The sequence below is a fragment of the Halichoeres trimaculatus genome, unplaced genomic scaffold (genome assembly GCF_033239565.1).
Source record: "Halichoeres trimaculatus isolate MK-OKI-2021-1 unplaced genomic scaffold, fHalTri1.1 fHalTri1_scaffold_10, whole genome shotgun sequence".
Taxonomy (NCBI): Eukaryota; Metazoa; Chordata; class Actinopteri; order Labriformes; family Labridae; genus Halichoeres; species Halichoeres trimaculatus.
The window spans coordinates 7,740,589-7,756,164 of NW_027437187.1; the positions used below are offsets into that span (position 1 = coordinate 7,740,589).

At 42.1% G+C, this 15,576-nt stretch overlaps 1 protein-coding gene across 1 annotated transcript in view; it reads right to left on the minus strand.

Annotated features, from left to right (window-relative positions):
- znrf1 (zinc and ring finger 1) overlaps positions 1–14,999 on the minus strand; it is a 90,252-nt gene extending 75,253 nt beyond the window's left edge. The window contains exon 1 of the mRNA XM_074676947.1: positions 13,886–14,999. Within this exon, the coding sequence (XP_074533048.1) occupies positions 13,886–14,279 (394 nt within the window). The 5' untranslated portion in view covers positions 14,280–14,999. The remainder of the gene's footprint in view (positions 1–13,885) is intronic.
- Between the last annotated feature and the right edge of the window lie 577 nt (positions 15,000–15,576).

A 15,576-nucleotide genomic window follows, 5' to 3' on the forward strand; every position in this document is an offset into this window, starting at 1 on the left:
GACACCACACATCCTTTCTATAAGGACACCAACAGAAAGGAGAAGGCATGGACTGAAGGTGCTGAAGTTTTGTGAGGACCAGATGAGTTTTACAATGCTAATTAATTACCAGAAAAGTACATTGTCATGGGTGGATTCCTGCAGGAACACATGGTTCTCCCATGATCTTGGGATCTCAGATATCCAGCTGCTATGAAAGCCACTCCAGAGACACATCCAGTATGAATTGGTGCACGTCCAAACTCCACAGAACTGGGCTGGGCGGTGCTCACGCTTTATGTGTGAAATAGTGGTAAAGCTGATATAGGATTTGGACGTTCTGCTCGACCACATGTTTATCTTAAAGGCAAAAAACTCAACCAATAATAACCTAGCTTTCATGTCCTCTTCCCGTGTCATCGTAGCCTGGTTGTATTCAGTGAGTTTCATTTTTAGGTGGAGGAACATGTATGTGGTGTTGACACCCTTCGCAGTAATAGTGCTCCTGCACATTTTGCATTTAATGTGTTTTGCTGCGTGTCTGATCTTTAGTCAACCAAACCACCTCCACATCACTGAGGTAGCTCCTCTTTCAGTAACTAAATCCTCATGTGAGGATGAAGTTGATGCTGCCATGCTACTTTCGCTCTCGGCCATTTTGGTTTTGTACACAGCAGGGAGCGTCATACGTCAATATGTCTCTGCTCTGTAAATATTGCAAATTGACAAATACATATTGTCAAAAAAATTACACCCGTATTATTGTCGAGGGTATGATATGGCACACCCCTACTGAACAATCAATCAAAGTTAAACTGACATTACAATGTAATGGAATGCAAGTTTCAAATCACAAAGGCTGCGATGGTACAGAGATGCAACCTTTTGCCACATGGATGCAGTAGGTGGCGGTAACGCATCTTTTAGCTGGTTTGCGGACAAAAATCTCAGAAGAAGGAGACACATGCGAGCAAAGGGTAAAGAAAACAACATCAGCCACGCTAAGTTTTGTTTATTGTTTTGTTGTTGACATCTTTAAAAATGGCCTTGGCAGAAGAACCGAGAGAGGACACAGAACAGGCGACTTTGGTGCCAAAGACGAAGAGCTTGTAGGTTGTTTGGACCTATTCAAGGGGCAACACTACAAACATGTTCCAGCATTTAGGAAAGCACCACAAGGATATGTATGACAACTGCCTGGCTACAACACCACACACCACCAGTGGGCCAAGAACCACCTATTAGCGTTCACCGACATGTTCGAGAGCATATCACCATAAGAACAAGATTAAACACAGCACGGCAAAGTAACTCAGGTCATATCTGACTTCCCAGGGAAAGATACAACGCCCCTCAACACAGTGATGAAGGCTTTGGTGAAGACACTGGATAACAACACGCCATCCCGCACATATTTTAGCCAGGTTGCCATACCAGAGCAGTACCAAACATGCAGGCAGAGAGTTGCAGTGGAGCTAAAAACTAGTTTTTCACCACTACCATGGATATGTGGTCAAGCCGTACAGCTGAACCCTGCCAAAGTTTGACCATGCATTTCCCTGTCACTGATGGAGAAGAAAATCCTCTGGCCTTGTGGAAGCTGCACAAGATAAACTTTACTCAACTGAACAAGCTTGACCGCCAGTATCTTTGACACTTGCCAAAAGTTCACCCTCAGAGCGCCTGTTTAGCATGGGAGGGAACGGAGTAACTTGTTAAAGCTCTCCTTTGAAACCAACAAAAGTCCACATGCTGTTTTTTCTGGCAAAAAAACCTGTGAGCCACGGAGATCAATACACAGAGATCAGTAGAATGGTTGTGGCTGGCAGAGCCAAACTGCTTTTTACTCTATTCTGTGTGGTTTGATTTTTCTTAGTGACAACTGGAGGTTGGCAAAACTTCAGTGTTCAATTTTCTTTTTTAAGTCAAAAACTGGAATCAAGACATGTTTACATATTAATGGTTGAGCCAAAACTTTGTCTTCATTTATATTTCTGCACTTTAGTTTGTGTTTTTTAAAATGACAGCAAAACTACAGGTAAAGTTTCATGCAAGGGCCTGAGTGAGGATTTCTAAAATTTGCAACTGTTTGCACATTTTGAAATCTAATAAAAAAAAAATTAAAAAATGATCACACACCAATAAAGATAAAATAAAAACTAAGTTCCAGAGGTGGCCAAAATTATCAGAACACTTGACAAATCTGAAAGTGCTGACCTTTTTTTTTGCCTTCAAACCCTGATCATGAAACATGCAGACGGTTGCTGTGGGTTCAGTTAATATCAGGTGAAGTGAGTCCTTCTGCTTTCATGTGGTGTTGGTGTTTTGATGGCTAATATGACAAAAACATCTAAAAACCTCTTGAATATGCTCAGTGTTGTGATAGTTTTGGCCACCACTGTATACACACTTAGATAAACAGGAGGGGTTTATCTTTGCCTGTGCTTGGGCTGGTCTGGTTAGTTGGGTTCAACGTTTGAAATATGTCACCCTCCACCACTGAGGTTCAAACTGTGTCTCCAGAAACCAAAGGGTGACGTCACAACCATGGTAGACATGATGAAGAGTGAACAGGTGTTTATGTAGATCAGAACCTGAATGGGGAAAGGTAAGACCCCTGATGCTGAACTAAAGTGTTATTGCACAGGTGTGTGTTCCTCCTGCTTTTGCTCTCCACTCTCACTATCTGTATTGTACACACCAGTGCCTGCTGAAACCCGATTGGTCAATTCTACTTGGGTTATAAAAGTGGATGAAACTAGAACGCTCCAATGCTCCTGTTTGAATGTTTGTGTGAAAGAATCAACTTCTGCTCGTGTTAAAACTGTGAGCAGAGAATTAAGAGCGAACCTGCTCCAACAAACACATGCCTTCATTTTATTGATAGTTTATTAAACTGCCTCAGCTTTTACTCTTTCATTCCTCTGAAACATTAATTCTCCAGTCTCATTTGATTAAATTCCCCACAGAGCGTCTGGCTGCGCTCACCACAGCTGATGATGACTGCTGATGGATGAAATGTGACCACATGGGGAAACAAACCACTGTCTCGCTCTGCTCCAGAGGGTCAGTCTCTGTCTGCAAACAGTGCTGGTGGCTTCATTCACATCCTCACATTATTTGAGGTAAACAGGCCATCCAGACCAGAACAGTCTGAGTCAAAGAATAATACAGGAAAATAGTAACTTGTATCATTTACATGGCAGCTCCCTTTTTGTTGACTACCAATTCAAAGACAAGTTCAAACCAACAAATGTCAGAACAGGAGGATGATAGAAAACTTGTTGAGTCTCCTTCAATGTTTTATCGTCTCTTCACACCCTCATTTTAATCACCACCAAGTAAGGTCAAAACATTGAAGTCATCATAATCTGTAAAAGCCTTAATGTACAGACACACTCAGTGAACATACTTCACATCATATTCTGGTTTAATGACACAGATTCCTGTCACTCATTCATCAAATCAAAACTGTTGGATTTCTCTCATCTATAAGTTTTCAAAAAGTGAAAGAAATAAAAGAAATGCACTTTTCAATTTCCTGGAGCTCGATGTGAACAGTGTGTGTGTTCCCAATCAAAAGCCTGTTACCTAAAGATTTTATATTTACTTAAATCATCAGCAAGGACATACAGAAAATCCTCCTGCTACTGAATTCATCATTAGCAAGTGTCTAAACCAGGGGTCTGCAACATTTACCTTTATAGGAGCCTTTTTGCCTCAGCTCACCTGGATTAAAGTCGCTCTGAAGCCACAAATCTACTTTATCTTCAGAATAAAGACTATAAAGTGTAAGATATTTAGTGTTAAGTTGAAATCTAGTGAAGGATTATCTAAAAATTGAATTTTTTTTTAATTTTTGAATTTGTACGTGATGTCTTTGTTTTTTATTTTCAATTAAGTTGCATAAAATAGAAAATGTAAAATGTTGCAAATGAAAAAAAATGAAATTTAATAAGTTTGCAAAAAATTCAATAAAATTTGAAATTTAATAAATTTTCAAGAGTTTCAAAATTGTCAAAACAACACTTGAATTTTATGATATATATTGGTAATGTCGCTCAACTCGTCATTTTTTTAACATTTGCTAATTCCTTGCCACAAATCAAGCATGTATATTAAGTTAAACAAATTTATTCACACATTTTAAAATCAGTATTCTCTCCAGATTTGTCTTTTCGTAGATTTAGTTATCGTACCAGGGCTGTAAAACTTGAGGTTAGCCACAGGTGCATGTCAAGTTTTTGGGCTGTTGATGGAGGTTGAGGAGGTGAAGTAGAGCAGTGGCAGGCTTTAATGCAGTGTTTCTCAACCCTGGTCCTGGGGACCCCCTGCCCTGCATGTTTTTTATGTTCCCCACTCCAACACACCTGATTCAAATGATCAACTCGTCATCAAGCTCTGCTCGAGCCGGATAACGAGCCATTCATTTGAATCAGGTGTGCTGGAGTGGGGTAACATCTAAAACATGCAGGGCAGGGGGGTCCCCAGGACCAGGATTGAGAAACACTGACTTAATGGAAGATGTGATGAATGTTTAGTTCAACAATATGTTAAACTATGATTTTGTTTAGAGTCAATGTCTTAAATCATCAATGCCCTCTGTAAGAAAAATTAAAATTCTTTATTTCAATCATATTTTTCTAAATCTACAAGGAGCCACTGCAATGGAGTCAGAGAGTTTCATGAGGCACTGGATAAACTTAAGATTCAGTACCTTATTGGTTAAGAAGAGGCTGAACTAAACCGGTGTAGAGCCGCAGACAGACCCCTAGACATAACTCCAGGTCAACCAAAAGATGCCAAAAACGCAAACTTACGCTAGCATTACAAACTTGTCAACATCAAAATGTGCTGGAACTCTGATGCCATAAAAACCACCATCTGTCTCTGGTCCCTGCCACAGCGCCCAGACATGAGTCGGGCTGGGATGATATGTTTTTCTCCTGATTTGATTCTTTCATGATTTCTGGGGTGCAGATTAAAACCATTAACACCAGACCAAGTGAAAAAGTTGAATGATGATGATGTTTTTTACAGACTATATAAAGAGCCATACTTTCCCAAAAAACACACATCATATGTGAGTCAGTTTTTCAGGGGATCTGACATCTCAACTTTTTCAACCCAGATTATAAACAAAGATTAAAACAAAGGACTTAATTTTTTTTTTTTATTCATGATTTTTTTAACATCTCGAAATCGTTTAACAAAAAATCCTGGTACTATGATACATCCATTGTTTTTTCCCACCCCTACACATGAGCACCGTGGATCTGTAGACTGGTTTGGAAGCTCTGTCACTGAGCTGTACATGAAGCTACTGTGTTTACCCTCAGTGTTAATTTCTCCCTTTAACCATGGATGGTATAAAACATGGTGTCAGTTATGTCACCCTTTGTTTTGAGGCTCTTACTGGATGGGGAACGCTGACTTCATCTACCTGCAGGCTTTTCTGGAAACCAGCAGAGAGGTGATGATGAGGCCACAGCCTTCCTGCCAGGCAAACAGCTACAACACCCTCACCTGACGGTTTCATTAGCTCTGCTCCTGGTTCTGTCTAATCATCGACTTCTCTCAGCCCTGATGTGATGCCAGTTTTGTAACAGGCTGTGATCGTGTTACATTCTGCAGGAAAAGTTTATTTTTTTCATAGGAGCTCTTATTTGGTTCAGTTTAAGTCAAACAGATGTTTTTACTGCTTTTTCAGGTGCGGGAACTGATCCCAGTTTGGATTCAAGTATAAAGGCATAGTTGAAATTTAGTTGCACAATTTCTTTCTCCACAGTCACATTTTATGAATCTAAAAAGTTGCCACATATAGAGCATGTTTGGGTTTTGTTTTTGTAAAGAAAGCTTTTAGCTAAATGCCAGTATTTATCCTTTTCACCAAATGGCAGACCTCGGTCCGGGTTGGGTCCCCAGATGCTATCCTGTTCGGTCTGTACAGGATAGTGTCTGTCATCAGTCATTTAAAAGAGGATTTTATACTTCATGGGATTAGGATGTGTGCTATATAATAACGTCTACAATAATAACAGTAAAACATTCTGGTCATGTATATTAGTCATATTGTAATATTTGCACTTAAGGTGTCATGGTTTGGTGTTTCTTTGGGTTTTGAAATTTTCTCGTACATCTTAAGTTTCTTGATTATTCTTTGTGATTCTTGTGTTTCCTGAATTTTATTTGTATTTATTCCTTCATGATTCTTGTTTGGTGTTTTCTGTGTTTCCTGTTAGTCTATAGTTTGTGCTCCTTGGAGCTCTTGTTTGGTTCTTGCCATGTGTGGGTCTTTTTATTTTCTTAGTGTTTCTGTGCTTTGGGTTGATCTCTTTCTCTTTTTTTAGTTTCCCAATGTGTTGGATTAGTTTTCCTTGTGTTTCCCTCCTGTGTGATTGTCCCTTATGTGTTTCACCTGTGTCTTGTTTTACACCTGCGTTGATTGTCCATGTGTCTTTTTAGGCCATGTCCACAGTAGCCAGATATTTAAGAAACCGCATACATTTTGATACGTTTACGCCTGTCGTCTACACAAACCCACAGCTAAACATCACTAAAAATTATGTTTTCTGAAAACTCTGGCCAAAGTGAAGATTTTAGAAAACTCTGGTTACATGGTTGGGTGTAGACGCTTGCAAACAGAGTTTTTGGTTCTCAAATGTCACAGCTGAATGACGGGGGCTCATTCTGATTGGCTGGCACAGGTTTTACATCTGGAAAACACTGACAAATATGGGTGTGACATGCCTCAAGCTGCACTTATCGGTGGATCTGTGTGTGGACAAAAGTATTTTTAAAACAAACGCATAGAGTTCTTTTTTGAAAATGCCTGGCTAGATGTGTACAAGGCCTTCGTCTCAGTGTTTCTTGAGTTTTTTGTCCGTTCACCCTGCACGTATCCTGGTTGCAGTTGTGTTCTGTGCTTCTGGTCTTTCTAGTGAGTTCTTTAGTGTTTTTGGTTTTGTTAGAGTTTTTGGTTTTGAGATTTGGGATTTTTGAGTTTGATTGAAAAAAAACCCAACCTTTTTGTTTATCTGCATTTGGGTCCTCCACCTCCTCTGTTTCCTGTTTTTCTTCTTGACAGTGGAGATACAATGCCATATGACATTCACTACTGTACATAAAACAACATCATATTGTGATTGTCACCATCACTTTAGTCCTACTTTAATGTTATACTCCCTTTCAATAGACTGTCTGCTACAATCTTGTGCCAGTTGCAGGTTTGTACAATAATTTGTTTCCTGACAGTGTTGAAAATGATGATGACCCAGTACATATTTCATATTCCTGATCTAAGTATCCAGAATATTGCCAGGAACTGGATCATACATTTAGATCTGTCAGAAATCATGGTGACCTTGTCTTGTATTGTTTTGCAAACCAATCAAACCATTTATAGTGGAGTTATATACACATATGGTGAAAACAGCCCTATCTCACTATGATAAAGAATCCTTGAAAAAAGTCCTGTATCCAGACGGTGATCCAGATCACCTCCAAAACTTAATCAGTATTTCCCTATAACACTTTGAAATATTTCCTGAAAATTTCATCAAGATCTGTTCGTACCTTTTTGAGTTATGCTGCTCACAGACAAACAGACAAACTCATGGAGAACATGCCATCTCAACATAGAAATGATTCTGCACAGCCAGGGAATCAAACCAGAAACCTTCTTGCTGTGAGTAAGAGAGCAGTGCAGTCTGCAGTGCTGCAGATCAAGTTAAACCAGGGCAAACTTTTCTTTACACGCTATGAGTAAAGTTGCAGAAGCCCATTTTGCAGGGACACCCAGCTGTGCCAGTACAGCAGTCTCTCTAAAATAAATGAGGATGCTGGCTTTTCAGACATGTCCTGAAAGCAGCCTCAGGCAGCGGAATCTCTCCAAAACCCTCCTTCAGCACAAGAGAAGCTCAGTCAGAGGAGCATGCTGGTGGTACGAGTGAAAGAAAGGGGCATGTGAGCAGTCATAGGAGGAAAAAGTCCCCAAAAGAGGAGCCAGATGTAAAGAGTATTAAAGATGGGAGCCACCCTCAGCAGGTCCTTCATCTGAAAAGCTTCTCACCACCAGCCGCCTTGACAGCACAATCCACTGAGAACAAAAGTGACAGCTTGAACCTGAAACTTCACTCACAGAGACAGGAGAAATACTGTCAGCCCTGACCTGTTCTCCCACGCTGGCCCACTTCTTGCCCCAACACTTGTCACTCATCTCTACGAGATGTCTATCATTTTATATGATGCTGTCCTCTGATCTTCTGAGTCCTGTATCCCTTGACACCACTTTTAGAAACTCCAGAAGGTACTCACCCTGTTTCCACAGATCACATGTTAAAAATAAGGCTGTGCTGTAGATCAGTGTTTCCCAATCCTGGTCCTGGGGACCCCCTGCCCTGCATGTTTTTTATGTTTCCGACTCCAACACACCTGATTCAAATGATCAGCTCGTCATCAAGCCCTGCTGGAGCCAGATAACGAGCCATTCATTTGAATCAGGTGTGCTGGAGTGGGGTAACATCTAAAACATGCAGGGCAGGGGGGTCCCCCAGGACCAGGATTGGGAAACACTGCTGTAGATAACATTGAGATTAGATCTAAATTGTTGTTTTCAGGGTGTCAGAAATGAAAGTTTCAAATAAGTCACTAATTTTTTACAAATCAAATCAGAAACACATCCACAGGTCTTGTAGGACAGACGACTGCTCGTGCACGTTAAGACCACAGGAAGAGCTCAAGCATCACAACACTGTAAGAGTCAAAACTTAAACACGACCAGCCTCAGAATCTATGACGTCAGACTTAACCACCGTACACGGATCTTCCTGACTCACATGGCCACGGTTTGTCCTCAAAAAGACAGATGCTGCTCACAAAACACTAAACTGAAGACGTGAGCATACACGCCCATCCAAAGTCAACTCTTCTGATGTATACTTACTCAATACTTATGCCACCTGTTTCAGCTGTTTGCACCATCAGACCATGCAAACTCCTTGTGATGTAAAAATACTTCGTAATAAATCTGGTTCTGATACCACATTTAGCCTTGGCAAAGAATTGGCACCACAAACCCTAAAAACACAAAACCAAAAGAATTGACAGTTATTCCTGTTTGTGAGACCTGTTTATTCTTCAATACAATTGCTTTTACTCAGACTATTGGCAGTATTTCAATTATTTTACTATGATAAACGAATTAGTGCAAGAATTTTGCACAGAACTTTTTTTTCTATTCTTTTTTTTGAAGAACTTTTCTTTGTCATCCTGAAAAGTTGTCAGACTACTTCCCCTAAATGGGGTCACATCAAATGTCACAAGTAACCAGAGGAATATATTCAGTGTGGATTCACATACATCATTATTAATGTAGTACAACCTCCTCAATGTGTGGTGTGCACTGAGCTGAGAGGGCTTTCTCAGCTCTGACATACATGAAAAAATAAATACTCAGTGCCACAGTTTAAAGCTATTACCTTGACTGAGATATTCTTCTAACATGTAAATTAAAGTATCGTGTTGACTCTGACGTGTTCTGCTGGTCTCTTGCAGTCAGCTGTTAAATGTAAAATCATATAGTTGTCAGGCTGTTCTGTTTTTTTGTGTTGTCGTTATGTCCATGTGTGCTCAATAGTCTATATATAAAAATAATTACTGAAAATCATCAACGTATAAAACTACAGAGGTGTTTCTATTTTGGGAATAAAGCTGACATGTTTTTTATTTTATTTGTTTTAAGCCATAAATCTGAGCTGACGGATAAGAACAGATTGGATCTACAGTGAATTGAATTTTATGCCTATGTAGAGTAACAGAGGCTACAGGTGTTCTCTATAAAACTTGAATAAGTTAAAGTAAAAAAAAAAGTCAATAAAGTTAGTGTGTGGGAATGTCCCCCAGAGGACAAATCTAGCTATTCTAACATTTAAATTAAGCTTTTTGGAGCATTTTGAGATCAGACTCTGATAAATGAGGAGCTTGTTTTTTATACTAGTTAGCACGGTGGAATAAGAAGCGTCCTCTGTTCTTGACCTTAAGCAGCCTGAAGCAGCACACAGACAGACCCTAAAACCAGTTACTGAAGTAAGAGACAGACACATCAGGAGGAAGTAATGAAGGGTAGCTACTCTGCAAAAATTGACAGAATATCAATCCTATCTATATTTAAAATGCATTAATGTGTTCCTCATTTTATTTTCATGGCTTCAGTTGAAGATAGTCCCTTTTTACTGAACTGTTGCTTGTTACCTTGTAAATTCACAGGACATACATTAAAGGTATTTTGACAAACAGTGTATCCATCCTATTTTACATTACATTTACATTATAAAATCTGAATCAGAGAAATAAACTAGCAAACAAGCTTCAGTTTTTTTTTAAATTCAGTGGAGTAAGAATTATATTTTTACTAAATAAAAGAAGGCTTTTTCTAACATCTGGACGTAGCCTATGCAGTCCTGTGTTTTATAACTTTGACCCACTTTTTAAAAGTAAACTTGTGCTAGCTTGTTGAGCTAATATGCCATGTAAGAATTGTGTCGTCAAATGGTCCAGTTTAAAAGCCCTTCTATGCTTGACATTAAAAACAGATCTGGATACAGACAGGGCCTTCTGTCTGTGCTCTGCGTTCATTTCATCTGTATTTCTGCACATTTCCATAAAGCTTACAGATACAGACCAAGTGGAGCAGTACCACTGGAAACCATGGGGACAGTATAACTGTTACTATCCTGGTTTACACAGCTTTAGTAAGGCACGAAAAAGAAGTAACAATGGCGGAACTTTCGCGATGTATACACCTGCCTCACTGACCACCACCTCATACAATGCTGCCTCTGTTTTTGTCTGTAATGTTCGAGGTACATTCGCAAAACTCCTCCACAGTCACCATGTTTGTTTTTGAGTTTGTTGTTGTCATAAATTTTCGACTCTGGGCTGCCCCCTGGTGAATGTATTGGTTAGCAACTCTGCCAACATAACAGACACATAGAAATATGTCAGCAGTTCGTCACATCATAGCAGTAACATTGTTTGAAAAAGACGTGTACATTTTTGTACGAAAAGGGAGGATAAATGGGCCTTAAAGCTGTTTCCTGTCGGGCGGTGCTATGTGGGTAATGTGTTGTATCACCTGTTGCCTGTTCCTGACGGAGTGTGTCTGGCTTGGTGACTGTCTGCGCTGCCTGCATAATATAACTTGAACAGTTAAACTCCATCAACTCCGTTACGGTTATTATTAGCCTGATACTTTTTTCTTTGGTCAGGTAAATAAATGGCACAACAGAGCCCAAAGTTAAAGTCCAGATATGACAGACGGTGAATGCTGATGCTCCCTACGACAAGAAAAGTCTCCTACAGAGAGGACTCCATGTAGCACATAAAAGTTCTGACTTTATCCTACACTGAAATGCCACACAGACGCAAACCTACACGTGTGTTACAGGAATCAGATGAATACCAACACGAAAAAGATAACAACACTAAAATTGACAGTTAAACCCAGCACAAGTTTTCATATGTTCCAGTCACCTTCAGGGATGGAGGGGGTCGCCAGTCTCTGGCACAGTTAACCTGGGAGTCGCAGGCTGAAAAACACCTGCTTTTGAGCTTTGCTAGCCTCCTTACAATGTATCATCTTACTAAAAGCTGTGCTGTGTTCAAGTACACTTCAACACCAAAGCTTCATTAACCCACATAGTTTCCAGTGTTGAACATTTTAACCATAAGTAATAGTGGAACATCAGCGAGTCTTTGTCTTCACTTGTATTTACATGTGTGTAAAACTGAGCGTTAGCTAGGCTAAGCAATGTCAAACTTTTCAGCCCTCTGGGGATGTAGACGTCTCCCATGGGAATACACTCACAGGCAAATCCAAAAACAAACAAACCAATAAAAATAAAGTCCAAGGTACTCGTTTTAGCTGATCTGTAGAAACTGAGACCACAGGCACATATCTGTGTTTCCTAAATTAACCAGTGACCAGTCCTGATTTAGTCACTTTAAGGGTGCAATAAAAAAATGTGGATAACATTTTTGTTTGCATACGTTTGGGTGATATTTTTAAAAATAATGGATGAAGTTTGAGAGTGTTGAATCTTTGATGGCATTTTCAGACCCCCATGTCGATGTGAACCCATGAATAAGGTAGCCTCAGAAGATTCACTTGAGCTACACTGCAAAAAAATGAAATCTTATCACGTGTGTTTCTCATTTTTTTAGTAAAAACTGTCTTTTTAGACTTAATATGAGCCCCTTACACCTGACCAGTCTGAAGAAATGTCTAATTTCAAGAAATTTAAAGACAAAAATTAGGTCAAAATTGCCTGTAACAAGTAAAATAAAACAGTCTGCCAGTGGGGTAAGAGAAATGTGCTTGTCAAGATCAGAATCATGTCTTAATACAGACATTTTTCTGGACTGGTAAGACTCATATTAAGTCTAAAAAGACATTTTTTACTGAAAATAATACCAAAACACTTGATCAGAGTTCATTTTTTCAGGCTGAGAACCTCTGGATCTCCCATCAGTTGTTCTCCACGGGTGGATGTCTCAAAAAAATCCAGAGACCCCCACTTATTGGAGCACTGAGTGTCATCTAGCAGTTTTAATCAGAGCAAAGACGGGATGATTTTCTCTTTATTTGTCACCCTTGTTTAGCTCTTCTGCTGCTGTGACTCTCTGGGATCAGACAGCCACCAGCCTCTCAGTGTCAGTAGCAACAGGCTGCTGTAGACCACACCCATGTGACCGAATAATGTGCTCTACTACCTCCATTCAGAGCTTCCTGTACAGTATTCCTGGAGGACTCTCTTCATGACATGTGCACCTTTCTCATTTCTTTTCCTGATAACACGCTCTGTTGCCTCCTCTTACTGATTTGAAAGAACATCAGAGTCACAAGGCAGTGTGGGCAGGGAAAAACAGCCGAGATGTTGACGTCTGACTTGCTATTCCCCTGCTGTGAGCTGGTCAGGGCTTCAGTAACAAGAGCCTGGAGACCTGACTGAGCCTGCTCTGAGCGTGCATGTGTGTGTATTTATGTGTGCACATGAGAAAAGAGTGTGTGTACATGTTTTCCTTGAGGACAAAACGCTGAGTTTTGTGTACTTTTGTGCATCTGGAAAGAAACCTGCAGAGGCCTAGTGGTCAAGGATCTCTCTGTGCATGTACAGGTGGTGTGTGCTGGTCGTGGCCTTATAGGAGCAAGTATAAGCTGATGATCATGAACAACCCCCTTCCTTCCTCCCTTTCTCTTTCCTTCTCCCCCCCCTCTCCCCCACTAATCACCGAGCTAATTGACTCTGCCAGATTTGGCAACAGGCTTATGAGTGTGATTTCACACAACAAGGAATGACCTATACAGCCGTGCAGCGATGACAGTCAAGACAGAGCACGCCCTGCAAAGCTCTGCTGTCCAAACCCAGCTCTCTCTGCACACACAGGGCCCTGCTGTTTCCCTCAGTTGATCAAATGACCCATTAAAAGCATTTTCATGTGACTGCTTGACCACACTTGAGTTTCATTTCACAATGTTTTTAAAAAGCTTGAGCTTTAATATACTCAGTTTAACTCCATTTCCAGCAGTATGACCATGCAGCTCACCTTTAAAGTGGAAAAAAGATAACAGAAATATGTCTTCATACAATTCGAGCCTGAAACTACTTTTTAGTTGTGTTTCTGGAGTCACAGAGAGGGCCTGAACATTCACTATGATGGGTGCTATCTGCTCCTCTGTTGTGTCGCTCTCCAGGTAAACAGCAGACAGGTGTGTGTAAGATGTGTATGTCCAGGAGAATGCATTGGTGTGTTCTTCCCTCTGATGACAAACATGAGCTCATGGTGTCAGTGCGTAATGATGTGAACGTGTGTGACGATGTTTGTGTGCAGAGGAGGCCGCCCTTACCGCTGTGCGCGCTGAACCAGCGGGGTGCGATGTGCAGGGGCAAGGTGTCAGCCAGCGACCCCCGGGACCCCAAATAGAGCACTCCGTCCGTGTGGTGCCCTCCGCCCCCAGTGTCCTGGTAGCCGGTACCGTGGGGGGCAGCGGTAGTGCCCCCTGACCCCCCTCCAGCTCGATCCGAGTCCGTTCCTCTAGGGGTGTAGAAGCCGAAGGGCACGGCGGGACTGTGGTCAATGCCCATTCCGGCCACAGAGCTCACCGAGCGGCTCCGCAGGCCCATGGTGCCGCTCGGCCGGTAGTGGCCGAAGTGGGCCGAGGGTGGCACCGCGCTGTCATCCGTAGAGACACCGGGAAAAGCACCCCGGGGCCGCCCCGCCGTGCTCTGCTTTCCCCCCATCCAAAGCGGGAGACAAGTGGGTGGGGGTTCTGGGTGGATACCAGGAGGGGGCTCGGCTCGATCCGCAGAGGGTCGAGAGAGCCGAAACAGGCTGTCGCCCCCTCCCCTCGCCCCTGTCTGTCTCTTGGCCTGCCTGCGTGCCTGCCTGTCTGTCCGTGTGTCTCAGCAGGCTCGTCAGCTCTGACTCTCTGCAGACGCAACAGCCCGTTTCCCTGCTGAGCGGAACATGAGCCCACCCTGACGTCTGGATTCACCTCACCCGCAGACAAACCTCAGCTCAACCGGGGGATGGCTGACGAGCCGAATGACGCCGAAGCCCGGAATGACACACAGATGCACACACTCCCCTCTCGCTGTGCCAGGTGAATTAATACGGCTGTATCATTGCAGACAGGACGCGGCAGCAACACGTTTCTCCCGCCCGGCCCGAATCACAGCAGCGCCGCAATGTTCACTCCGCTGCTCTCGCCTCATCTGATCTCAGACATCGTGACAACTGTTGCTGTCTGTCTGACCGCCGCAAAACGACGGTCTGTCTTACACCGGAGAATGTGACGTCGCCTCCCGTGGCGGTCTCCAACCTGAGGTCGCTTTCCGCCCCGTAGATCGGGGTCACAGTGAAGCCGCTCCCCTGCGCTCTGATCGGCGCTCCGTTGCTCTCCGCTCCGCCGCCACCGCCGCTGCTGCTGCTGCTGCTTCTGGCCAGACAATGGAGGAGCTCAGTGCGCAAGCTCGGATAATACATACAGACAGGACAGGGGATGCTGCCGGCAGACAAATAGACTTTGGTAGACCTGACCCTGTAATTCCAGGGCAATGGGAAAGAGCTTGAAATGATCTCTGATAGATTATTAATGTCACCGTTTACATTTTGCAGAGGCTTTGTCTGAAGGGAACAAGTTGCTAAATATGTTGAAAACTCCTTTCCCTCAGTTTGTTTCTAATTTGATATTATGGAGAGGTGAACTGAGGACAAACAAACAGGAGGAGCCATTTGACCACATGTGAAACAAAGGACATGTCTCTTCTTTATTTCCTGGGCTATTATGTGTATTTTTTCCTTGTGCTTTAAAAACTTGGAAAATGATTCAAAGGGCTGTGGAGTCCCATTTTTTGACTTCTTGAGGTAGGCCTAATAAAAAGGTGACTCCTCAACTGTGATGCTGCTCACCTCACTATCAGACCATCAGCCACAATGCTGCTGTGTTATGCACAGATTTTCCCACCATATGCTAAATTATTTGGATTACAGCCTCACATGTTTGGTTTGGGATTACTCGCTCTAATCCAGTGTGTG